The sequence below is a fragment of the Canis lupus genome, chromosome 22, assembly GCF_011100685.1.
Source record: "Canis lupus familiaris isolate Mischka breed German Shepherd chromosome 22, alternate assembly UU_Cfam_GSD_1.0, whole genome shotgun sequence".
Lineage (NCBI taxonomy): Eukaryota > Metazoa > Chordata > Mammalia > Carnivora > Canidae > Canis > Canis lupus.
The window spans coordinates 60244892-60271390 of NC_049243.1; the positions used below are offsets into that span (position 1 = coordinate 60244892).

At 51.5% G+C, this 26499-nt stretch overlaps 1 protein-coding gene and 1 long non-coding RNA gene across 10 annotated transcripts in view; one reads left to right on the plus strand and one right to left on the minus strand.

Moving 5' to 3' along the window:
• Positions 1–1649: 1649 nt before the first annotated feature.
• LOC111091775 lies at positions 1650–18111 on the minus strand. The gene is made up of 3 exons (XR_005376102.1): positions 17775–18111; positions 5134–5310; positions 1650–2065 (listed from the first exon to the last, which is right to left on the minus strand). It is a non-coding gene; the product is annotated as an uncharacterized LOC111091775 (long non-coding RNA).
• An 87-nt stretch (positions 18112–18198) lies between these two features.
• LOC119865241 (sperm acrosome-associated protein 7-like) overlaps positions 18199–26499 on the plus strand; it is a 29231-nt gene continuing 20930 nt past the window's right edge. For 2 of the 9 annotated variants that reach the window (XM_038570069.1, XM_038570070.1), the window contains exons 1-2: positions 18201–18376; positions 22046–22105. In XM_038570069.1, coding sequence (XP_038425997.1) covers positions 18289–18376; positions 22046–22105 — 148 coding nt within the window. In that variant the 5' untranslated portion in view covers positions 18201–18288. Of the gene's footprint in view, positions 18377–18659; positions 18772–19592; positions 20681–22045; positions 22106–26499 lie in introns of those variants that run through there. The other 7 variants (XM_038570073.1, XM_038570067.1, XM_038570068.1 and 4 more) reach the window with 7 other exon arrangements.

The following is a 26499-nucleotide window of genomic DNA, read 5'->3' on the forward strand; positions in this document are numbered from 1 at the left end:
ACACCTTCCATTAAATCAAGTTGCCTTCCATCAGTGATTCTGGAACTTACTAGAACTACTTGCTTCTGTCTGCTGCGTTGCCTCTGGCTACTCACAAGCTTGAGGAGGTAGTTTAAACATTGGCCATTTAGCTAACACAGGCCCACACCCCCTGGCTGGGATCCCACCCGCAACCAGTCTGGGGCCACTAGGTGCCGGCACATGCTGGAACCTAGGTGGCAGACTCGTTTGTGCCCAGGGTGCTGACACTGCGTTCTCTGCACATGGCAAGAGCTAAACAACGTCGTCCATTATGTTGTTCTCACACAACCCACAAGTTCTGCAAGACGTTTGGCAAGGTCACTGCTCCGCAAGAACATAGCGGCCAGGAGAGCAGCGTTCTAGGTAGGCGCCATGGCACTGAGCTCAGGTCAACTGTCCCCAGCAGAGGCCTTTGCAAAGCCCCCGCTCCCCACACACCTGGGACTCTTGTACCAGGAGAGTGCACCCCTGCCCCTTCTGCATGGACAGTCTGTAGGTGAGACACCATCCCCACCAGGCAGAAATGCCCTGGTGGTGCCAGGACATCAGGCTAGGCCAAGAGTGTGTCACCCCGGGGTGACACATGGCCTCCCCAGGTCACCCCTGGGGCCTCCGAGCAACTCGGGCTCTCAGCTGGCCAGTCTGTCTGGAGATGCTGGGGGACGCTGCCGTTACTCATCAGAGGCTCCAGAGGCATCACCTGAATGCTGAGACAGGGGTGTGATTGATGGCGCTGAATACGAAACCACATGTACCTCGTTGGGGAAGCATGGACTCAGAGGCGCACTGTCTCCGGGGGAGATGAATGGGACTCAAGATAACCCTGGCAAATTAGGCATATGTTAGCGCTGAGCGTTGTCAGTGAGCAGGCTGTAAATTACAGACATATTGTAACTCCACAAACTCCTCTAATGAATCGGATGACGGTGGTAATTTTATGCGGAACACACCAGTTTAACCCTTTTAAGAAATTAGCCCCAGGTCTCTAAGATGCCACAAGTCAAAACGCATTTTCAAAGCTGGTGCTTAGCATTTCCAGAGCGAGCCTATGCAGCAGGATGTAAGAACTTCTTAAATTCTCCTGCATATTAAAAACAAACATTCAAGACCCTAAGGGTAATTACATTATTTCGTAGTTAAATTTTGAGCTTTTTTTTTCTCCACACACAATCTTCATTATAGTCCTTTTTTGTCCCCCTAAAACGATCACACTAAATATATGGAAGCCACAAGCCCCAGCGTGCAGTGCATTTCTGGGTGATTATTGAACACATCGGGAGGTGCCATGCACTCCGCGGCTAACGGCACAGAGACTTTAACCTGAAAGGGAGGCAGGAATTCCACACAAATGCACTACCTGCGGTGTCTTGTTGCAGTGATGAAGTGGAATTTATAAATAAAAATAAGATGCCGAGACAAACCCTCTGCATTTTCCGGCCATTACTGACAGAGGCGTGACGTGGTGACAGCTAAGCCGGGGCTGTGAAGCTATTTTAGAATCTGCTGTATATTTTAGTGAAAGTTGCATGTAGAAATAACTGACAAATGAATGTTGATCAAAAGAAAACTCTAAATTCAAATGGGGAATTAAAGGTAATATGTCATTATTTAAAATGTGTTGACACAGTAAAAAGCATTCTTTGGTTCTTACTCAAATGGAAGGAATGCAAAACAGCGCCAGTGGATGTAATTATAGTATAACAGGTACCACTCGGTTCCTGATGTTACAAAACTAGGAATTTTTAAAATAACTGACCCCTATATTGGTGTGTTTTCTCTTTACAGAACATAATTATCTTTTCCTGGATGTGTTAGAGGAGGACATGGTCTTCCCTGAGTCACAGGGCGGCCGCCAAGCCTGCTGTGCCTCTGCTCCTCCATGGCCGGCAGCGCGGGGGACCTCGTGCGGCTCTGGCAGGTGCGTCCTGGGGCCCCTCTGCTGGCCTGCAGCACCGCGTCTCCCCCGAGGGGACAAGCGAGGACCAACTGCCATCGTATCTTACATAGTGTAATTGCAGCTTTAAGTCTGGTGATCTCCAAGGACCTTGAGGAAAAATGTCGGAATGTTGGCCGTTTCAGTAACTTACGAAATAGATCATGAAAGAATATGAATTATTCACCTAAAACATGAAATTCAGGAAAACAGTCTATGTACCTGTCACCTGCCATTCAGGCAGGAAGCAAGAAATAAATTCTGAAATCCCAAATTTCCTTTTGGGAGGCTGGATTCCTCCTTTTGTTAAATTGGACCCTAAAAGTTTAAGCTATGTAAATAGACATTGTTCCAACTCTCTGACGGAAGAGCGCCTTGCAAACTGAGGTCGCCAGTCGTGAGGCCTGTTGACGCAGAGAAAAGCCCAGCCCTGCCCGGCTGCTGGCTCCACACAAGTGGCAGCGGCAGACACGGGCATGCTGGTGGGGGGGGGGAGTGGACGCTGCTTGGCCTTCCTGTCCTCCCGGCCCTGCCCCTCCCCTGCCCCTCCCCACCTCTCTGCTGCTGCTCCTCTGGTGGGACACGCCTGCAGGCTCCTCCGGGTCTCTGGGGTCTGCCTGCAGAGACCGCTCACCAGCAACGCCGAAGGATTGCGAATCTTCTCAGCCCACGAGGTCTTGTTTTCCCTGGCACTGAGTACTTAAAAATCACAGATTCTACCTAAAAATCCCACTTTGGAGCCTCTCTCAAAAGATCAGGCCTGGGATCCCTGGGTAGGTGGCTCAGTGGGTCAAGCATCTGACTTGGCTCAGGTCATGATCTCAGGGTCCTGGGATCGAGTCCTGTATCCAGCTCCCTGCTCAGCTGGGAGCCTGCTTCTCCCTCTGCCTCTCACCCCTGCTCATGATCTCTCTGTCTCTCTCTGCCTTTCTGTCTCTCTCTCTCTCCCTCTCTCAAATAAATAAATAAAATCTTAAAAAAAAAAAAAAAAAGTCAGGCCTGATGACGTGGAGCCGTCCCTTCCCTGAACCCTAGGCTTGCAGGGTACACAGCAGCACTGCCCTCCACTGCCATCACCTGCTCTAATGCCTCACTGGGGCCCCCTGGCACCCTGACCTGTCCCAAACACCTAGTGTAGGGGCCACCAAACTGTCTCCCTGCCAGCAATTCTCATCTTCGTGTGTCTTTCCAAAGTCTTATGCTCCCAGGTGGGCTTCAGCAGAGCAAACTCAGGGAGTGTTAGTACGCTGTCCTTCAAAGCATGGCCCAGGCCTTCACTCTGCCTGCCAGCTGGTCAGAAGTGGCACCTGAGTACCTTGCTGGGCCTCCGTGTCAGAGCCAGCACCCATCAGCATCTAAGGATGCACCTCTGAGCAGGAGTTTGAGACGCAGTGGTCAGGCCCACAGTGCACTCGGCCGGAGGTGACGGTCGGCTGTCCACTGGCAGCAGCAAGAGGGAGGTGGTAGGTACTGAGAATTCTGGGCCTGATTTTTAAACAATCAAATTAAACTCAGACAGAGCTAACAAAAAAGTGAGCCACACCCACTGTGGAATTCTAGGACAGCCAAGGGGAAATTAAGGGAATTAAGGCCAGAATACATCATCCCGGCTTTTTAAATGGCCTCTCCTCTGGAGGAGTGATCCTCAGTTGGATTTTCACATGCACAGTCTCCAGAGGACCCTGAGAACACAGCCCCCTTCTCATCTGATGGAGCACAGAGCTGTGCAAAGACTAACCTGTGTGAGCCAGGGCCCCTGGGAATTGTACCAGGTGCAGAGTCCAGGACATCACCCTGCTGTCAAGGAGCAGAGTCTCAGGACGTCATCGGCATCTTTCTCTGTGCTGCCCGAGAACAACAGAGATGTCCTGTGGGCTGAGGTCCTCACAAGCCTGACAGCTTGCCAGTGGTGTGGATTCCCTGGCCACCACCGCCAAGACGCCGACCAGGCAGGTCTGCCATGAGGCAGGGATGTGGGGCCCAGGCTCACCTGGGGACTCTGATGCTCAGAGGGCCGCACCTGTGTGCTCACCTCATTAGCATATACACCACAATACACACATCATGGTCTTGGTTTTTAATGAACAGAGAATGGAATAGTCACTTCTGTCTGTATAGGTCAAGAAAGTCTTCACCAAAAAGTGCATGTCTGAGCTAGTCTTGTAAGGTGAGTAGGATTTGGGTTGTTTGCTCTATAACGCATGCCCTAGGTCTGGTTCTATCTTCCAAACATTGCTGAACTCAGGACACCAGACAACATTCTCCTTGGGCCCCTGGAGGAGACATGTTAGAGGAAGTCTGAATTTTATTAAGTAAAATCTTTGTGCCTTGCTTTGGACCTGATGCTCCCTCCTGTGGGCTCAGGTGTCCTACAACTTTCCCCATGAACTGACTCACTCTGTCCCCCGAGTCCTGCAGGACCCAAGGAGCCACACCTGAGCCCCCATCCCCTGGCCATGTGTACTGCTGGCTTCGCGGAGCTCCTGAGACTGGGGCCCAGGCTCTACCAGATGGCTGCCATGTGTGGTCTGTGCGCACCTTCGCACCATGGCTCTGGCCCTCAGGATGGGCCCACTCAACCAGCAGGAGCAGCACACATCTTGCCCTGGTCATCCCGTGAGACTCACCATCCAGGAGGAGGAGCAGCACCTCAGCTCCCATTCCGCTGCCAGCAGGCTGGGAGGCAACAGACCATGAGGGCCGAAACAGCCTCAGTCTTTACCTCTGTAAATGAGGAGCTCCAGAAAACCTCTTCCAGCACTTACATTCTAGAACATAGTTAAACACTGTTATTGTCTGAAACCATCTCCCGTGTATCGCAGGGGATGGCATGCTTGTCCTTGGCTTGCTAGCAGCGTGCAATCCATAGCCGTGTGCACGTGTTTTCCCCGGGTGGTGGTGCTTGTGCATGGTTGCAATGCTGGTGCCTGGCTGTAGATGGCTGTATGTGGTTGAGCACATGGCTAGTTGTGCCTGGTTGTAGATGGTTGTGGATGGTTCTAGCAGCTCTTGTGGTGTGCGCAGGGTTCAGGTCACCTACTCCAGGTGGATGAGCCCCTACAAACACTATTTCCTCATGTTGGCCATACTGTTTATACCATGCCTTCATCACAAACCTTACACTCAGTCCAGCAAAGCACCCCAAACATTTCAGCTTGGAAACAACAAGATACCATGACCTCCACAGTCCTGGGATGACAGGCTTAGCTGGGGGCTCTCAGGATTCCTCACTTGGCATCAGGAGGGACCTGATGCTGCAGTTGTTGGAAGGCACCCTCCTGGCTCGTCTGGGCCTGTGCTTGGGTTGCAGGAGGGCTGGGCACTCTCTCGTCCTCACTGTCTCTCTTGGCCTATCCCTTCATGTCCAGGAAATACATTGAGCTACTCAAATCTCATGTATTATTGTTCAAAAATTAGTTATAATAGCTCAAAAACCCACGGCCATTGCAAACTACCTTGGGAACATGAAGTAGTAAGTGCCAGAGGTCAGGGGAGCTCCTGCTGCATTGGTCACAATACCATACAGTACCGTGGGGCAGTGGGGGTGCGAAGGCATGAGGCCTCCTGGGGGCAGGGGCACGAGGACTCCTGTGGGAGGGCAGTGGGTGGAGGACCTTTCAGGGAACATCCATCACGGGGAAGCCCGAAGGGTGTCTACCCATGCAGTATTTTGTAAATCTGGGGAAGATGGTAGTTTTTATTCAGACATTCATTAAGCCTGGACAATCGCCCCGGGCACCCGGCAGCCCTGTGCCCCATGTGCCAGCAGGACGTGTCTGTGGATTCAGTGTGCACCTCTAGGGACCTGCTCTCTATAGATGTAATGTGAACACAAATATACTCATGAGCCCTCACATCAAATATCAGCCATCAGGTGTTAACAACACCCAGCAAAATATGTGTCCCTTCCCATGAACTCACAGGTTCATTTAAAGTGGGGCGAGGGTTGCCTCCTTCATCGTGCCCAGCAACTTGCATTTGGAAATATGTAAAAGCAAGTATAAACCAATTTCCTTTTATTACACTGTATTTGTATTAATTTTATAACGTAATAGTTTTTTATTAATTTTGAAACATGATACCGCTTTTCGGGCGTGTGGGTGAGTCGTCGGGGTGACTTCCATTCCAGGTAAACAGAGATTAATTGTTGGTGCAGGTGGACACAGTCACCCGAGAGCCCTGCTTCGTGGCACAGTCCAATTACTAGCTAATAGATTGTGTGTCCAGTGAGGCAGCTCTCTACTCCCTCAATGAAAACACACAGGCTTTCTATGACAAATAAATAAATAACCCTTGGATAAAGCAAGAAGGCCATCTACAGTTTGTTAATACTCACATGGAGGAGCTGCTAGCTTAATAAAGCCGTCAAGATTTTGTATTCTGACCTGACCACACAAAGACAGTAAATAGCTAGAACTTTGACTTTTAATACAAGCTGCAGCATTTTTAGAACAAATAGCTCTTGGAGGCCTCAAAGCAGAGCCAAGCCTGGTGGCTCTCGTCCTTGGAACGCAGCGCCCATCAGGCCTTCAAGAAGACGGCTCAGGGAGGACGACCGGCTCTCTGAAAGGAGGCATCGATCTCGTCGCTTAACCCCCAAAACATTCATTGTTTTCAGCCAAAGGATAACAAAGTTATTTCAGTTATTCTTATCAGCCTCCCCTCTTGAGGATACTTCACCTCAGAAACTTCCATCGACTTTCTCTCTCAGACGCTCACGAAGAGCCCAGGGACCTTGCCCAGGGATCAGAATTTAATGGCACAATGAGGTGGCTCCCAGACCCAGTTGTCAGGTGAAGAGAAAATCTTAAACACTTTCAGAAGTCAAGTCATTGGGCAGCAAGATAAAATAAAGACGAGAGGGAAAGAACAGGGTGACTGGGGTAGAGAAGACATGTTTCCAGTGAGATTTGAGTGGGACGGAGTGGTTACAAAACATCAGAAAGTCGTTTGAAATGCTCTCTGAACCTGAGAGTTTCTATTCCGACAGGAAGGCGAGACCTATGTGACTCTTCAATTAACCCTCCTCTAATCTGCACCCTGACTGGGGCTGGAGGCATCAGCTTCACTGTACAGATGGGGAAGTTGAGGCTTGAGGAGCCCAGGCTCTTGCCTGAGGTCACAGACCATCTGAACTTGGCAGTCCGTCTCCTAAACACGGCAGCCTCTCCCATAGTGAGCAGTTGTAAAGAGGTGCAGAGTGCTGCAGGGGGTGTGCGGAGCCAGGCAAGGAGGGCCAGAGCTCTGCGGGGAGGTGCCGGGGTGCTGGGGTGCAGGATGCTAGCGGGGCAAAGAGTAGGAGGAGGCCGTCAGGGCTCTGCCGGGAGGTGAAGGCGGGTGCAGGGATGCAGGCCCTTGCCTTGGCCTATGGGACCAGATTGGAGGTGTTCCAGAGGCTGACGCTGTTTCTACCTGAAGTACATACTCTCTTGTGTCAGTCTAGGTTAATGTAATGGGAGAGGAATCATCAGGCAGGTGCAGGCAGGGAAAGAAGGAAAGGAAACTGTGGGTGGGGGTCGCCTGTGCCACTGTGGCTCTGCCAGCCCCTCCATGCCCACTGCAGTGAGCTCAGGACCCAGTCGCCATCTCCGGTGGTTCCTACCCACTCCCTGCTCCATTGCCTCCCGGCTCCCCTTCCCTCCCTGTCTTCCTTCCTCCCCTTTCCCATGTGCTAGGAGGAGAGCTGGCACCCAGAACAAGGCACCCTGGAGGTGAGGCAGGCCCTCTGAAGGCAGGACAGCCTCAGGTCCCAGGTGTGTAAGGAGCTGTCCCCCAAAGCTGGCCTGGTGACTTGGAGCTTCTCCAAAGGGATATCAATTGCAGGTGGCCCTTGGTACATGTGGCCCAACCAGTCCTCCTGTGGCATGTGCCCCTTAGCAACTGCCACCCTTGACACGGTGTCCTGATAGGGAATTTGCACAGCAGAGAAATGCATCTAAAACCATAACAAGGGATCCCTGGGTGGCGCAGCGGTTTAGCACCTGCCTTTGGCCCAGGGCACGATCCTGGAGACCCGGGATCAAATCCCACATCGGGTTCCTGGTGCATGGAGCCTGCTTCTCCCTCTGCATATGTCTCTGCCTCTCTCTCTCTCTGTAACTATCATAAATAAATTTAAAAAAAAAAATTTTTTTTAATAAAAAAATAAAAAAAATAAAACCATAACAAGACCAAACTTTGATGAGGCTTCATTCCCCTCAAAGTGAAATGAAATTTAAAAACTTTCAAGTTAACAAAAAATTGGAAGATAGTTTAGGTTTTCATCAATTTAGATATCCTCTTTGTTATGCTATGTCAAAGTTTTCTTTCCTTTGGGGGGCTATGCACTGAGTGCTTTAATTGGCCATCTGCTAGAGAAGCTGTAAGCATGGCAGGGGTGGGGGTGGCCTCCTTTCCCCATGATGTCCTTCCTCCAAACGACCTGGTACTGGCTCCATGGGAAGCAGAGTGTCCATCATACAACTGCCAGGTCACCCAGATTCCTAGGCTCGGGAAATAGTATCCTTTTCTAGATCAAAATTCATTTGAAAAATTGGACTCAATCATCTCAAATGAAAGTTTGAAGAGACATGTTGTTTGCCTTGCAACGTAAGGACAGTGTCTCAGGAGAGAGTCACCCAAACTCGTTGTCCCCATTCCCCCCCCCCCTCGCCCCCCAAGCACACAGCTACATGTCCAAGTTGTGTGGTTGCTGCTTGAGCCAAGGCTTGGCACGTGATATCCTGAGCCTGTCGTCATCAGGGTCTCTACCCTCCAGCAGCAGCACTGGCCTGTGACCTGCTCAGGGTTGGCACGAGTTTGATCTCAGAATAAAATTAGCCCCCATCAGGAAAAAAAAAAAAAATTAGCCCCGATTCCTCAGCCCAGTGGAGATTGTATGACCCTCCCTTCCACTTTCTTAATGGTTTCTTCACTACAAAGCCTCAATCGAATGACCATGTCAGCCATCTCCCAGGTTTGGAATTAAATGTCCCTAACATAAATCAATAAAAAGGAAATCAAAACGGAAAGGCCAATTATTTTTGCAGATGTCTTTGTGCAAAACAACTTTGCATTGAACTCTGGGCCACCTGGAGACTCCAGAGCAACCCTGCTTCCAGGGTCCAGTACGCTAATGTAACAAGGAACTTTTATGAGCAGACATTACTGACAGGATCTATTAAAATGGAATTACGAGGCTGGCCCATTCACCCCCTGAGAGAGGCTCCACAAGAAAAGTAGAAAATTCAGAATTCTAAGTGTTCAGTTTCAAACCGACAGAGGTGGGACCCTTGCCACGGCCTCTCTGCCTCTTCCCTCTTCTCACTTCCCGGCTGAGATGATATGACCACAGAACTCCATGTTCATGGTTGTGTGAATTTTTAGTGCACCATTTTGTCAATTAAACAGGAGGAGATACAAGAAAGCCCCACAGGTACATTTAGAATTGAGTGGAGGCTAACTTTCGGGAGCCGGTCCTTCCTGCCTCCAGATGACCTCTCCCAGAGCCCTGGAGCTTCCTCAGCAGAGCGCAGCAAGTAGGCACTGGTCCACTCTGGTCCTGTGCCTGCAGACCTGCCATGCTTTATCACATTTAGTGAAGCCATTTCCTAAATTAATTAGTGTTTGGGGATCAGTGGCCGCTAAGTTATTAACATTATCCCTTCCAAAAGTGTTTACCTTTTAAATGGTACCCCAAGAGCATAATATTTTAAGCAAAGGAACAACTCTCTAATGGTAAAAATTCAGCCACCTGAGCCAATAAGAAAACAGTTTGTGCCTTCATGGTTTTAAGGAGCTGCGTACTGTGTCGACATCTATGGTTGGTTCTGTGAACTGCAGATCCCCAGTTGAATTTCCACAGTGGTCAAGATCTCAGTACTACAATTCTATTCTGAACACTGACAAGTCAAAAGAGAACCATTTTACTTCCACCTGCTCTTCTGATTCCCAAGCACGTTGACTGCTATTTATTCTGCATTGTTATAAGAAACGTGAGTTCTTACTTACAAAGAAGCACAAACTTGGGTGAGTGGCTGCTAGGGATGTGTGATTCCAGTGTGTAAGGAAACAGACCCAGCTCTCATCTCAAGGCTCCAATGTCATCTTTAAAAAGTCAGCAAATGAGAAAAAATACTTTTCACTCTTTTCTGCAAAATGTGACAGCAGTGAGAGCGAACTTGTTTGCTAAGTTGACCCCCTTCTTCGAACACTAGAACGACAGAAAGAGATCTTTGCACTTTTTTAAACCGACAGGCTCTATCTCTTTTCTGGGTTCTCACAGTCCTTGGATGCATTTACCTAAGTAAAAAACAGAAAAGGGGAGAGAGTGGAAACAAAGGGAGAACAGAGTTTAAATGAAAAAAAGAGAAGCTGCGCATGAGCATATAGTTGCAACCATGTCATAAATAAGTCCTCCTGAGTGTATAGATGCAACAATGTCACAAATGAGTCCTCCTGAGTGTATAGATGCAACAATGTCACAAATAAATCCTCTGAATATATAGATTCAACAATGTCACAAATGAATCCTGTGAGTATACAGATGCAACAATGTCACAAATAAATCCTCTGACTGTATAGATGCCACAATGTCACATATAAATCCTCCTGAGTGTATAGATGCAACAATGTCAAATAAATCTTGCTGAGTGTATAGATACAACAATATCACAAATAAATCCTCTGAGTGTATAGATGCAACAATGTCACAAAAAAATCCTTTGTGAGTGTACAGATGCAACAATGTCACAAATAAATCCTCTGAGTGTGCAGATGCAACGATGTCACAACTAAATCCTGTGTGAGCCTGTAGCTGCAACATCACAAATAAATCCTTGTGAGTGTATAGATGCAACAATGTCACAAATAAATCCATTCTGGGATCCGCTGCTTCCACATAGAAGCCCTTAACTGTTCTTTCTGTGCCCAGACAAAGAGCAGGACCTTTGATATTCCTCCAGGAAAGATTTCAGGCTAAAAGATATGTTCCATGCAAAGGTGAAGGTCTTACCAAATGTAAGTAGAATGTTACTGCCAGTTCCCACATTCAGCCAAAAGTTGCTTTAAGTTAATTACATACTATCTGAACAAGTGTATACACGTTCAGTCTCTTCTTATCTGTACACATTTTCTCGCACTTTTGTTCTGATTTTTTAAAGAACCTTGACTAATTCACTTTAGCGCGAAGCTAATCCTGCACCAGAGGGCTAAGTATAAAACAAGTGACATTCTCAAATGGGTGACAAAAAACGAGCAGACTGGGGTCATTAAGTGCTCATTAGCTGCGTGTTGTCACATTAACTATGGGGTGTAGCGCCAATTTTCTCTTCTTTGTCAGGAGCCAACACGCTCCCCTTTCAAGAGCAGGCCCCTGGGTGGTGTGGTGCCCAAAGCATGCTTCATTCAGCTCTGTTCCTTTAGGTTCTCTCTGATTTATCTCCGTCACCACCATTTCACAAGTCCACCAGGAAGAAGCTGTTACCCGCCTCTATCGGCCACAGCAATGAGGAGCCAAAATGATCAAGTATCAGAAAAAAACTCTTTGTAGCTGATATACACAGCTGGTAGAGCCATGGGTGTGGACAGAGTGGTTTTATTTGAAGTCATACTTTAGAATCTTAAAGATGGTCCTGTAATCTAGACATGCAGGATTTCCACTTTTTTTTTTCTTCTTCTTTTTTTAAGATTTATTTATTCATCTGAGAGAGAGAGCACAAGTGGAAGGGAGAGAGGGAAAGGGAGAAGCAGGCTCCTCGCTGAGCAGGGAGCCCGACTCGGGGCTCGATCTAAGGACTCTGAGATCATGATCTGAGCTGAAGGCAGATGCCTCACCATCTGAGCCACCCAGGCACCCCTGGGATTTCCAATTTCAATGCCTAGTCACCCTCGGCCCCGAAAAAAATGCCAGAGGTGCGTCTCCAGCACCCGCTCTCAGCTGTGACGGAGAAAGCCCGTGCTCATGCAGCATACCGCTGGTGTACATACATCTTCAGGCTCCTCTATGCTGTCTCCCTGTTCATTCCTCCAGTTGATGTTCTTTTAAAAGAAAAAACTAAAGACCTGCATTTAAGCTCAGTGAGCAGAGGTCCTGCTCCCCAGCAACATGCTTTGCATGGAAAACGTCTGGATAAGCATTTCTAGCACAATTTTAATTATAAAGCAATTCCATCCTCAAACAACAGTGCATTCTGACTCTCATATTTGATGTTGACCAAACTACATCTTAAAGCAATATTGGATTCCTTATTTGAATTCAAGAGATGGACTGACTTCAACAGAACCTGAAACCATGGAGTTGGTCTCAGGGAACACATTGGCTTGGATGTTCTAGGTCAGTCTTTGCTCACAGCAGGCATTGAAGCCGGCAGCCGAAGCTGAAAGAAACTCGATCCTACCAGGAAACACACTCTGTGAGGAGACAAGGACGATGGATGAATGGATGAATGAATGAATGAATGAATGAACACAGAAGTGTTCTAAGGGATTCCCTTACCTGGGTAAACCTTGCCCTGTTGCTTCCTCAGAAGAGGTGGCATTTCACTTTCGCTGCCCACCCTTGGGATTCCCTGCAGAGACACCTCAGGTGTCTCTATCTGCAGAGCTATCTCAGCCCATCAAGGTTATGTGGGTGCCCCCAGGGACCGAGCCTGCATGGACAAGGCCTCAGGCTGCTCAGCAGCAGGAGACTGACCTGCCCGCTCACCTCCCAGGGGCCCGCCCAGGGGATGAAGGGCCACTGGCACAGCCCACGGTGGCCTCCATGCCAGACGTAGGTGCCACCTCATGAGCACAAGTCCCTATAGTTAATCTGCAAAGCACCAGAACTCTGTGCTTCTGACACAGTTAATAGTTCCCAGGACTCTATTTAAAGCATTCGGAAGACAAAAGTAAGAAGACAATTACACAGATTGCAGAGACCAGAGAAAGAGGAACAGAGGAAGGGAAGCTCAGAGAGCCAACAACAATGTAACACAAACAGCTCAGCAAATAACGGTGCCACGTCCCAGCTAATAAAACGCTTTAACACCTGAATACATTCACACGCCTGATTAAGCACTGACAGCATACACCCATAAAGGAAGATTATACGTTGTAATATGTCTTCGCGAGAAGCAGCGTATTAACCACTGTTTGTATACTTCTCCAATTACATTCCTCTAATTCCTTCATTTAGAAAACAGTTTACATTATAATAGCCAGCATCACTTCTGTTTTTGAAACAATTGATTATATATATATATATATATATCTCCTTCCAAAACTATCTTTAATCAGGGCTTTTGGCACCGTGCATATGGACTGTCTGTCACCTGCTCCCGCCATGCCTAGGGCCTCACAGTGGACGGAAACATCCTACTTTCCCCTCTCTAGTTTTCTGGGAGTAGAGATTGGAAAACGGTGCCTGGCACAGCTCCCTCCCCAGACCCTGGGCTCTCTGTCCCGAAGACCCCAGACCTCCTGGGCTGTCACATTGTGCAGGATGCTGAGCTGGTGACACCAGGGGTTTATTCTGTGGCCAAAGCCGCCTCTTCCTGACCAGAACCCCCAGATCCTGCCAACCCCACCCATCCAGATCTGGCTAGCATGCGGTCCTCCCTGGGACCAGAGATGCCTGTCAGAAGCCAAGCAGCAGCAAACAGCAGAGCCCCCCCAGACAAGACATTGGTGAGGATGAGAGTGAGCACTGAGGGAGGCACAGGGAAGGGCACCACCAGGTGGGGCAGAAGAGACCCCGGGGACGGACACAGCCCAGTGAGCAGGGGCTGTGAGGCACTGGGAGCAAATAAATGACCCAGTCCTTGAGGGAACAAGTCCTCACGCAGAAGCTGAGGCTCAGTATGAGTGACTTGTCTGAGGTTGCCTGCCAGTGAGCAGCAACTCACTGGCAACTAGGAGGCAAGGCAGCCTGGGAACCCATGCGCACCACCTCTGCGGGGCTGGGCCATGCTGGACATCAGCCCCCACCCCCAGGCTTTTCCAGGAGAGCAGGCGTGGACTTCTGGGGGAGGCAGGAGCAGCCATCGTCTTTCCTGTTCTTCTCACTAAGCACAATGTACCTTGTTGACATCATATGTAAAATAAACGTGAGAATTCTCCAGAAGATTGTAGAGAAGGCAGAGGGCAGGGGTCCTCAGGGCCCGTGGAACAGCATGGCAGTGAGTCCCCTGGCTTCTCAGGTTGTCTCGTGAATCCCAGTGGGGTCCAGGTAGAGACACTGGCAACACAGAAATACCCACAGACCCAGACAAGAAAAGCTCGCTCCCTCCAGCCAAACAACAGGGACACAGGCAGCCTCATACGACAGACATTTCCACAGTAATGGCTCTACTCCAACCAAATACCACGGAAAAAAATGTCACCCTGTCCTCAGCCCACCAGCAAAAGTTGAGTGGGGAGCCTTGCCCTGTGCCCTCCCTGGGCTACTGTACCACTGCCAAACTCACCCTTTGGGGCAGTGGTATGGGAGGCTGAGCAAGGAAGCTGGACTCCACTCGCCACACCCCCAACCCACCCCGACTGTTGCTGCCAGGACAGCGCCAGAGCAGTGTCAGAGGCCTGCCTACAAAGGACAAGGTCCGAATGAGACCTGGAGTCTTCTACCATGATTCACACACTGGCCAGATGTCGACAAAGACCACTCTTCACACGGGAGCCCAGAAAGTCTCAAATGCAACGAGGAAGACAAGAGCAGATGCCAACACCAAAGTCACACAGATGTTAGAATCACCTGATAAGGATTTTAAAGTGGTGATCATACACATATTTCAACAGGAATTGACATAAATGAAAAATAGGAAGTCTCAACAAAGACGTGAAAGGTTTCAGCAAATAAATAGAAACTATAAAGAACCAAATGGCTATTTTAGGACTAAAAAACATTGAATATGAAGATTTAAAAAACTCAAAAGATGTACTCAATAGCAGAATGGAATAGACAGAAAAAAATCAGTGGAGGAAAAAGAGGTAAAACAATAGGTATCCCTCATTGTGACTGACCATATCAGCAAGCTAATGGAGTCACATGATCACATCAATTCGTGCAGATAAAAACAGTTGACAAGTCCTCCCAAACTGACGTATAGGTTTAACACAATTCATATCAAAATCCCGGGATCCCTGGGTGGCGCAGCGGTCTGGCGCCTGTCTTTGGCCCAGGGCGTGATCCTGGAGACCCGGGATCGAATCCTACATTGGGCTCCCGGTGCATGGAGCCTGCTTCTCCCTCTGCCTGTGTCTCTCCCTCTCTCTCTCTGTATCTGTCATAAATAAATAAAATATTTAAAAAAAATCCCAGCAAAATTTTTCTTCCGACAGAGACAATATTATCCTAAAACCTATATGGACTATAGACAATAATTATAAGTCGTAAATTGTAAAACTTTTAGAAGAGAAATTTTCAAGACCTAAGGCTTGGGTGAGGAGATACGACAGCAAGAGCCCAACCGATGAGAGAAAACATCAGTGCTTTGGGAGGTGTCCGATGGGGTAGGGCTGGCTTTGCAGGAGGTAGAAGGAACACCCCAGGGCAGAACAATGTGTTAGAGGTTTATTGAGTTCACCACAAGGGAGCGGCGGGCAGGGCAGCAAGGGAGTGACTGTGCCACAGGCAGTGGCGAGATGTTCTAGTTATAAGGTCAAGGGGTGGACTGAGGAAGTATGGGAACCTATGGAATTTCCCTTTTTTGGTAAAACTTAGGAACAGTGTCTGGTTGTAGGTAGCCATTGGTCAGCTAGGGCTGATGGCTTTTTCCAGGTGGGTCACTTAATGGGTCTGTTTGTGTCAGCCTGGTGGTTACTCTGGGCCCTTCTGCCTCTCTCAGATTCCCACTGCTCAAACCCTGTCGCCTAGATGCAGCCTCTACATGTTGGATTCAGCAAAATTAAAAACAAATGTTGCTCTACATAAGACCTTGTAGAGAAGGTGAAAGATTGGAGCTGCAGACCAGGAGAAATGTTTTACAAATGGAACAGCTAACAAAGTATTCATGTTTAGAATAATATATAAAGAACTCTCAAACTTCAACAGTTTAAAAAAAAAAAAAAACAAGCAATTCAAACAGAAATGAGTACATGATATTGTTGTCTGAGGAATAATGGTCCCCAGAGAGGTATCTGTGTGCCCAGGCCTATAACCTCCCGAACCCGTATTTTGCATTATATGGCAGAGGCTAACTATGGTTGTGGATGGAATTAAGATTGCTAATCATCTGAATTTAGATGGAGAGATTACCCTGGATTATCCGTATGATTCTGTATTCAGGTTCTCCAGAGAGACAGAGCCAATAGGTGGTATAGAGACGGATTTATTTTAAGGACTTGACTCACATGATTGTGGAGGCTGACAAGTCTCAAATCTGCATAGCAGCTTGCAGAAGCTGATGTTGTTTGCATCTGAATGCCATCTGCTGGAAGAGGTCACTCTTGCTTAGAAGAGGTCAGTTCTTTTGGTTTAATCAGGCCTTCAACTGATTGAATGAGGCCCACCCCCACTATGGAGAACAATCTGCTTTACTCCAAGTCCACCAATCTGAACATAAATCTCATCAAAAACACTCTCATGGAAACACCCAGAATAATGTTTGACCATAAATCTAGGCAACATGACCCAGCCAAGTTGATATATAAAATCAACAATCACAGAGCCCAGTGTAATCCCAAATGTCTACATAAGTGGCAGAGGGAGAACCAGAGATAGAACGGGCCTTGAAGATAGAGGGGAGGGACCACAGTCAAGGAATATGGTACATTCTGGAAGCTGTAAGAGGTAAGGAGAGAGATTCTAGAGAGCCCTCCCAGAAGGCACACATTGCTGCTGACACCCTGATTTCAGCCGGGTGAGACCCAATATGGACTTCTCATATCCAGAACTGATAAGATTATAAATGTACATTGTTTTAAGTGACTGTCAGGACACACCTGCCCAAGGTTGGTCTCTCCAGCTTTGCTTCCCTCATCCTTATGGGGAAGTACTAAGAACTTCCTTCCATGAGCACCACAGCTTTCCCTCGGTGGGTACGTAGAGGGAGAGAGGGCAAAAATGAAGAGAATCAGCAGTTATTGATGGGTCTAGGCCATTTGGGGCCGATTGTTGTAGGGGCTGTTGCCAACTACCCGGACGGCCCCTCTGAAGGCAGGTAGGAGTCCTACTGTCACGTGTGGTGCCACACTCTCTCTGCTTTCCCTGTCTTGTGCTATGGCTGCTGGAGCAAGGACCAGATCTGAATAGCAAAAGTCCAGACCACTGGTCTACATGTCATTGGACCATTAACCACTCATGAACTCAAGGGGGACACAAAGTCCACTGTGCCACCTGTAAATGTAAACTGTGCTTAGTATGTCCGACGGACCCTGCGGACATTTGCAGTGTCCTCCACAGTCACTCCTCCAGGTAGATGGCCCCGCTACATCCATCAGTAAGAAAACAGCAAACAGCTGCAGTATGTCCTCATATCGGCAATAAAAAAATTAAAACACCAAGAAATGCCTGGTGGACCAGGCATCTTAGAGTCATAACTGTGGAGGCCGAGAAAATTAAGGCCCTTCCACTTTAAGCTCAGCGTTAGCACACGTCCAGCCATCCCAGGGCCCTGGGAATAAGAGCTGAAATTTACCTTACTTCAGTTACAGGAAGAAAACAGCTTACAGCTTAAGGCCCTAGAAAGCCCCCTATTAGAATAAGAACAGAGCCCAGGCCAAGGGCTGGAAACCCCTATTAGAATGAGAACAGAGCTCAGTGCCCTTGAAGGCCCCATATCAAAATGTAAACAGAACTTGAGAAATTCCTCCGCCCCTTCTGGAGGTCCTGGAGACCAGCCCTTAAAACTAAGCTGAAACCCACCTCGGGGGTCCAAGTCCCTGCTCCGCTCTGTCGGGTGCACTTGGACCCAAGCTCGAGCTTGTAAATAAACCCTCGTGTGTTTGCATCGGTGTCGGCTCCTTGGTGGTTTCTCGGATTCGCAATCTTGGGCACAACAATTACCAGGTTTTAGGAGGCATAATTGTTCTCTTGTGTCCAGGACCATCTGCCCAGGACCTCTCCCTTGTCCGCACAAGTGCACTGACCCAGGGGGACCAGCTAAGGAGGTCTCTGTTACCCTAATGCCCCAGCCAGCCTCCTGGCTTCTTCTCAGTCACAGGTCCCGGGACACGACCCCCCACAAGGAGGGCAGGACCTGGCTCACTTCCTGCAGTGATGTCACAGGTCCCCCGACCCTCCCCACACATGGCCGGGCCCGGCTCACTTCCTGCAGTGATGTCACAGGTCCCCGGACATTCCACAGTATCCTGGAGACCAAGGCGGGTGAAGCTGAGGACCTTCAGGGGAAGGTCTTCCTCCTTCGGCTGGAGGGAACATGGCAGGGAACAGAGGAGTGACCGTGTTTGTCCTGCTGCTGTCCTGCTGGCACGAAGCCAAGCTCCAACCGATAAACATGACTTCAGGTACGGTCACAGGTGGATTGTCACTGCGGCAGAAAACGCTCACCTCCCTGGGGCCGAATCGGCGCCACAGCTTCTCCCTGGGGTCCTTCCCTACCTGCCCAATTATCATTTATTTCTGGGGAAGAACGGAGTGGAGTGCCTTGAACAGTTTTCTATCTTTGAAGCCCCTTTAAAATCCAGAACTCCTTGGGAGAGGAACATGCACAATCATTTTTATTGTGGAAAATCTCTAACTTACCCAAAGTCGAGGAACAGTCCAGAGAACCCACACCCTCGGTTTCAGTTACACGCAGGCCGCCATCCCGCACGTTCTGCGACACCCGCTGTGTCGTTCCCGGGGGTCTGGTGCCCCGTCCAACCCGCCCCACCGTCCACGTAAACCTGTCCCTGCTGAGGTAAGGCAGACATGCAACGCGGCCGCAGCTGGTCCCCGCGGTCCCCGTCACAGGCGGGCCGGCCCCCGCGGGCCCCGGGCTCGGTCCTGCCGCCCCGGCCCCTCCTCGTGCTGGATCCGAGGGGCCTGGAGGCCGGGACCGGATGCGACTCTGTGCCTCGCAGGCCGCGGGGACTCAGGGCAGCAGGAAGGGGGGTGCTCCGGGACCGCCCCCCTTCCCGCCAGGAAGCTCCGCGCTCAGGCCACCTGCCCCCTCTCCCACCTCCATCAGGGGGCACTGAGGATGGAAGGAAAGAGGCCGTGGTGGGCCCCCAGCCCCAGCTCCCGGGGGGACGCGCGGGCCCCGGAGGGTCACCCGAATGGTTTGTGCGGTGCCTGGGAGCAGGAGCACGGGGGCCACACCGGCCTCCCGCCCTGGCCGGGCCCACGCCTGCCCAGGGGACAGCTGGCCCGCACTCCCACCTTCCTCTTCTGAATGAAACAGTTCCAAGGCACTGACGAAGGTCAGATCCTCTGTGGGGCCGTGGGCACAAAGGGTCTGTGACGGGCAGAACACTGCCCCGGGTTCCGAGCCATCCCGCACGTCCCTCCAGCCCTCCCTGCTCACAGGTCACCTGCCAGCGGCCTGGGAGCGGCCCCCAGGGCGGATGGACGAGCGCTCCTGCGGCAGCCCCGGCCAGCCTGCCCCCCACACCTGTTCCACCAGCTAGTCCAGATGGGGACCCAGGGGCCATCGGGTCTCCTCGGCTGGGAAGGCCAGCTAAGGGCCGTCTCTAGACCGTTCCCTGAAAGTGAACATTGGGGTTCCTTGTGTGCTCGCAGCCGGGGCGCAGGGGCGCACGAGCACCGGGCTCCGGGCCCCACACCGACCGGCTCTGGCCACTGGCCGCTGACAAAACCCCCAGGCAGAGCGGCAGTGGTGGTGACGCAGGACGGGAGCTTGTCGGGGAGCCGACCCCAGGCGGACAGCAGCCTCGCGTCTCCGTCTCCAAAGCGCTGGAAACACGGCAGCTTTCTCTGAGGACACATGGGCCAGAGGCTGGTGGCGGCGGGCAGGTGCGGGCAGGTGCGGGGGACAGTCAGGCGGTCCTGGGGGTCAGGCCCTGGCGGGGTCCCGCCGGCTCCGGGCAGGCCTGGCCCAGGAGGGTCAAGCGCTTTGCTCCCCGCATCTTCTGCCTGAGTGAAGAGACAAGCCGGAAAAGCTCGAGGTCAAAGCCGAGGTAGTTAAGTTCCCGTCACGCTTCCGGGGCCTTCCCGCTTCCTCGGGCACAACGAGCTCGGGCTGTCGGCCCCACGGGTCGGCCTGGCCCCCGGGAGAGACGGGGGGCGGCAGCCTTGGGCTGGTTCGCCTCATTTGCCCCAAATTAGCCAGAGCACAACCGCAGGGGTCGCAGTGAGCCCTTCCCGGTGGCCAGGCTGGGCACTGTGCAAAGGTGGCCAAGGAGTAGTCAGGGCATCCCGGTAACCCGGCGCCGGCGTGTTGAAGCCCAGAGACTGGCCGTCGGGGTGGGGGGGACAACAGGCGAAACACAGCACAGCAGCCACAGTTGACGACGCACTTTAAAACCCGTGCGGATATCCTAAAACATAAATATTTTTCTGCACGCGCTTACTGGCTGACTCGCACAATACTTCCATTATAATTACGGGACAGACACAAAATGAAAAGAATATTTTTAACAAAGTGCTTGCAGACGCAGCTGTACCCATTCTTAATGACTCATTAATGCCTCATCCAAAGAGAACTGTACTTTTGTTTGCTTCGTTTAGGGAAGGTCAGCACACTGGGAAGCGATTGTCATCTCAGCGCAGACCTTTTTACATAGATTTCCTGCATTGTTCTAGGCCCTGCGCTGCAGATGAGTCCATTGGTATGCAGATTGTCCATCATTAAAACCATTTGAAAATCAGCGTCGTCATTGGTTTACTGTTGGAACCCTAGAGCCTACAGACGCCGCTTGCATGCTCTGTGCAGCCTGCGCCGCGGCCCTGCCCGGGGTCCTGGCCCTGCCCTCTCCCCTCTGGTAGCCTAGGGGCTGGGCCAGAGGCTGACCTCGACCTCGACCTCGACCTCGAGCGGAGGACACGGACGGACCAGGACACCCTGTTCTGAGCCAGGAGAGCGGGAGGGAGCCCCCGGCTGGCGCTGCTGCGGGGAAACCCGCCCTCAGTAACCGCGCACCGCAGGGTCCCCGGCGAGGCTGTTCGGGGCAGGGAGGCCTGCAAGGCTGGAAGTCAGGTGTCCCGGGATCCCAGAGGTCTGTGGTCTGGCCCGGCCCGCTCACCCGTGGGACTCCACGTCTTACCTGTAGGCAGACCGCCCGGAATCGCTCTGCTTACAAAGGGGAGAGCTGGTGACCGTCTCTCTGGGATCCCCTCCAAGCAGGGAACCCCAACAGGAACAGCAGTCTGCAATCCCCGTTCCCCAAATCCTATCCCTAAGCTTCCGAGGCACTTGCTGTTGGAGCCGGTCAGAAAGGAGGCGGCAGTGTGGTTTTTACAAAAGGACCTGTGCGTCCCTGTGGGTTGGCTGTCCTCGTGCCCAAGAGCGCGATTCCGAGAAACCACCAAGGAGCCGACACCGAGGGCTCGACCTCGAGCGAGCACACGAGGGTTTATTTACAAGCTCGAGCTTGGGTCCAAGTATACTCCACACAGCAGAGCGGGGGCTTGGACCCCGAAGTGGGTTACAGCTGGGTTTTTTATGGGCTGTTCTAGGGCATTTTCAGAAGGGGTGGAGGAAAAAAAATTTTTTTTCTTTCCAATATGGGGAAAGGGTGGGGGAGTTTCTTAAGATCTGATGGGGGATCCTCTGCGGAGGGCATTCCGAGCTTTATTGTCTTTCTGATATGGGATTCCCTGCCTAGGGCATTCTGCAGTTTTTCCTGTAAAGTTCAGCTCTTATTCCCCGGGGCCTAAGATCGCTGTACTTGTGCTAATGCTAAACTTGAGATGGAATGGCCTTAATTTTTCTCGGCCTCCACATCCTCTGAACACTTGCAAGAGCGCCATCCCGTGAGCCAGGATGTTTGCTCCCTTCTGAGGGACAACGGCGCCCGTGACCACTGCCCAAGACGGCAGGAGTCCCAGCACAGGGCACGTCAGTCCCTCCAAACACAGCCAAGCTTGCCGGCCACTCTCCAGATGAGAACCAGGGCCTGGAAACCCCCTCCCCAGCAGCAGGCTGGCGGGTGCCGCAAAGCTGAAACTATTTCGAGAAGTCAGTGCAAATCCAATGAATTGTTAAACTATTAGGGTATTTATTTCCCCCCCAGGTCCAAGTACTGAAATGCCACCCCGTTCAAAAGGTCAGGAGGATATACCTGGAGTATTTGGTAAGGAACCTCCTCATATCAGCATCCGGTCTGTTATTTGGAGGGGTGGGTGCTAGTCAGCGGGTGTTTCCCAGATGACCTGGTGCTGGTTGCACAAGGTGGGGGTGTGATTCAGTTTGAGGCTAGAATCACATTTCCCATAGATTTAGTGCTTACACCTAAAAGTCAAACTCCCAAGAAGCTAAGAAAGAAGTAGAGTTGTAGCCCATTGGACCAAAGAAGGGCTTTGGGACATCACTTCTGAAAGTGAGGTCCCAGGCCAGCCGGGCTACATCACTCGGAGCGTCTTAGTGATGTCAGGAATAGAGCTGTCCAGAAGTCCTGCTATGCTGGGAACTACCTGGCTCCTTGGGGCTGCTCCAAAGAAATACAATGCAAGCCACAGATGCCTCCTTAAATTTTCTAGTAGCCACATCTTTTGTGTGTGTGTGTGTGTGTGTGAGGTAACAAGTGAAACTTATTTAATCACGTTTTATTTGATATCATTTCAACGTGTAACCAACATAACTCATAAGATATGACTCATAACTCATAAACACTCATGAGATATTTTCAGCCTTTTATCGCAACGCACGGAAGCTTCAAAATCTGGTGTGCACTTCACAACCAGAGGACATCTCAGTTGGACCAGATATGATCCATGTATGTTCACGTGGCCAGAGCTACAGAGCCCACGGATCTGGTCCAACACTCACTTTACATTTCATAAAATGAAGCCTAGAGAGGCTCTCTGAGTAGAGAGAGGGGGCCCGGAGCAGGGGACCTCTGCCCCCTGAGCTCCTGAGCTCTGGGCTGGGGACTGGTGGTTCCCAGGGTCTGAGAAGGAGCCTGGGAGCCTGGTGCTATGCTGCCCTCTAGGTCTACAAACTCAGACCGCAGAGTTCTGAGGATGACACAATGCCTGCTGGGTGACTTGAATCCTTTCCAGCCACACCTCTGCCACGATCCTGGGCTTCACCTCATTTCCAAGTCTGCGGCAGCAGAGCCCTCGGGAGATCCTCTCTGACTTCCAGAGAGATGATAGACACACAGACAGATAGATTGACAGATGACATGAGCGAGTGAATGAATAAATCAATGAATGAACGTTCTAGTTCTCTCTGAGTGACCACCATCCACTCCCCTAAGCAATTCCTGTCTCAGAATCAGAAGACATTCTGATGCCTGCAAAAGCCCTCATGTCCGTGAAGCAGGGCCTGTGTGTACAATGAAATGGTAACATCAGCCCTGTGTGTGGTTCAGGGCTTGGAGAGAACGTGGTTGCACAGAGGGCCCTACCCCACGCAGGTGTGCGTTAGCCTTAAAAACAGTATGTGCAGGTTAGGTAAACCTAACCCCGTGCCGGACCTGGCCGGCAACCGCTAGGCAGGTGAACTGGCCCGGCAGGATGGGAGCACCACCAGGTCTAGGAGTGGTGCTGGCGAATACTCCCAAGTTCCTGGCGGGTCTGGCGGTCTCGGTACCTGCAAGATTATGGTCCAACACCAGCACCCACTCCATCCGCGGGCCGGCCACCCAAGGTCCCGACTGCCTGCGTGAAAGAAAGGATAGAGTCAAGGAGATTTCTGATGACGTTGTGGGGATCCACTAAAGCCAGAAGGGGAACTGAGGCTCCTGCCCCCCCAACCCCTGTTCTCCTGGGTGGAGAGCAGGAAGCCGTGAAAGTGAGACATCGTGTCTCTGGAGACACGTGAGATCAGCAGAGGCTGTTGATTCAGAGCGTCTTGCAGCTGGGCGTGGGCCAGGCCACTGTCACATGCATGTGGCAGAGACTCAGGCGGGTGGGAGGGAGAGCTCAGGATGGTGCAGGGACAGCTGGGGGGATGCTGGGGGTGGTGCTGGTGCAGGGACGGCTTGGGGTTCCTGGGGCAGGTGCTGGTGCTGGTGCAGGGATGGCTGAGGGTGTCCTGGGGCAGGTGCTGGGACAGGGACGGCTGAGGGTGGCCCTGAGGCAGGTACTGGTGCAGGAACAGCTGAGGGGGGCCCTGGGGCAGGTGCTGGTGCAGGGACAGCTGTGGGGGGGGGGCGGGTGCCGTGGGGCAGGTGCTGGGGCAGGGACGGCTGGGGGGGCACCGGGGGGTAGGGGCTGGCCAGGGAGGGCTCTCGGTGGGGGCTGACCCAGGCACCGGCTGGGACACAGGGACAGCTAACCAGGGTTCTGTAGGATGGGAAGTGCAGTTACTGGTCACATCCGGGCCATGAGGGGCAGGTGGCCCTAGAGAGGGGGGCGTGTGGCCCCCAGGATTTGCTGCTGGAGACAGCAGTCACCTTCCTTCAGGGTGACTTCTGGATGGCTGCCTACATGGTGGATCAGTTATATTTTTATGTAGAACTGGTCACCGTCCATTTGTATATTCAATATCTCATTTCTCAGAAAAGAAAATGTAAACCGTCAGAAATTAGACATGGTTCGAAGACCGGGTTTTCTCATTCATACAACCTATCAGGCTCCTCTGCTCCCTGACGGGTTTTGCTACAATTAGATGCACAACGTTTCTGGAGGCCTGTTGGAACTTTTGGTTTTGGCCTGCTCACCCTCGAGCGTCCCCCAGCCCCCGGCTCTGAAAGTGCTGTGAAGTCAGTTGGCTTAGGGCTCCTCTTGGCCCTGAGGGCTGTCACCCCCTGCCTTGAGGATCTCTCAAGACATCTGCCACTAACAGTATTTTGTGTCCCCGGGAGGCCACCCTAGCTTCCTTCAGGAGGTGCCAGTCAACCGGGCTCCTGCCCCCTGCCTGTCCCTGCCTGCCTCGGGGGCAATCCTTGATCTCAGTTCCTGGTGGGCGCTCTGGAAGGTGCTGTGCATGACCACACAGGTACAGTCCTATCCCTCTCAAATGGCTGGTTGGCTCAGGGCAGACCAGGGACTGGGGCTGGGCTGTCCTTCACCCCTGGGCACCTGGACAGTTTCTGGTACATAGTAACTGCTCAATATTTGTTATTCACACAAATATCCACTCTTCCCTGTGACTCAAAATCTAACTAAACACCATAATTTTTAGGGACTTAAAATTGGTTCTTCTGCACAATAGCTGTCCCAGAAAAGTGGCCAAGGTCTTCTCAAGGTGGAAGCAGGTATAGCCAGAGCAGTGCACCAGCAAAGAATGCACTTGGCCATGTGAGCAGAGACAGAGTGGCAGCAGCTCAACCAAACAGGGGCTGTGCTCCTGTGTCACCAGCAGCTCCATGATATCCAACTATGTCCCTGAGGTCACCCTGGCCATCCCTTGAGCTCATATCCTGTGGTCAGGGATGGTGTCCACAGCTCCATAATTGTGGCCATTCCCAGGGCAGGAAGAAGGCAGGGTGCAGGCCCCTGCCCCACGGGGATGCACACATGGACGCTGGGTTCAGGTTCCGTGGGGGAGGAATGCTGCAGAGTTGCCCAAGAGCGTTTCTCCATGCGTGTCGGCAAAATCTTTGTTTCCAGTGACACTTCAGATCTTCTCGCCCTGAACTCATGTACCTCATATGACCTGGAGCCACGGTGGACAGCCACATGCTTTGTCCAGGTCCCCAGGGCTCCTAGGATGTGGCATTTGCCTGCTGAACCAAGAAAGTCTGGGCAAACCAGGGCACCTGCTGGGTGGGCTCCAGTCCCAGCACATGGACCAACTGGTCAGGGTACCCACTGGGCTGCAGAGATGGGGTGACTTGCCACTGTCCTGTTTTCCTTTACATTCAGCCTCCGCCATGATCCCTGACTGTGCAAGTGCTTTCCATGCACACTGCTTTATGTGACCCTCCTAACAAGCCTGAGGAGATAAGCACAGGCCTATTTTACAGATGAGAAGACAGGTCCCAAGAGGAAGTTGCCCGGATCAAGGTCCAGTGAGACCAAACCAGACGTGGGTCCCGTCTGTCCAACACCAAGTCCGGTGCTCTTATGTGTTAAAAGCTTCCTGGGAGGGCAGCCCCGGTGGTGCAGTGGTTTAGTGCCGCCTGTGGCCCAGGGTGTGATCCTGGAGACCCCAGATCGAGTCCCACGTCAGACTCCCTGCATGGAGCCTGCTTCTCCCTCTGCCTGTGTCTCTGCCTCTCTCTCTCTCTCTCTCTCTCTCTGTGTGTGTGTGTGTGTGTGTGTCACTCACGAATAAATAAAATCTTAAAAAAAAAAAAAAGCTTCCTAGGAGAGGTGGGAAAGATGCAAAGGGAGAAAGCAACACCATCTTATTCAGAAATCAGGAGAGAGGGTGCACTGACACGGGACAGCCTGGGGAAAGTCTCAGAGGGGACGGAACGATGGGGGTCTGCAGCGGGGGCCAGGCTTCTGGTATCGTGTCTTTGGGGACAGTGTTTACCCTGCCGGGGTACCTGGATGGTCTCAGGTTTTCAGAAACTGTGGAGGGGGCAGGCATCACCCACCCCAGACAAGGTTCTTTAGAAGCCAAACAGCA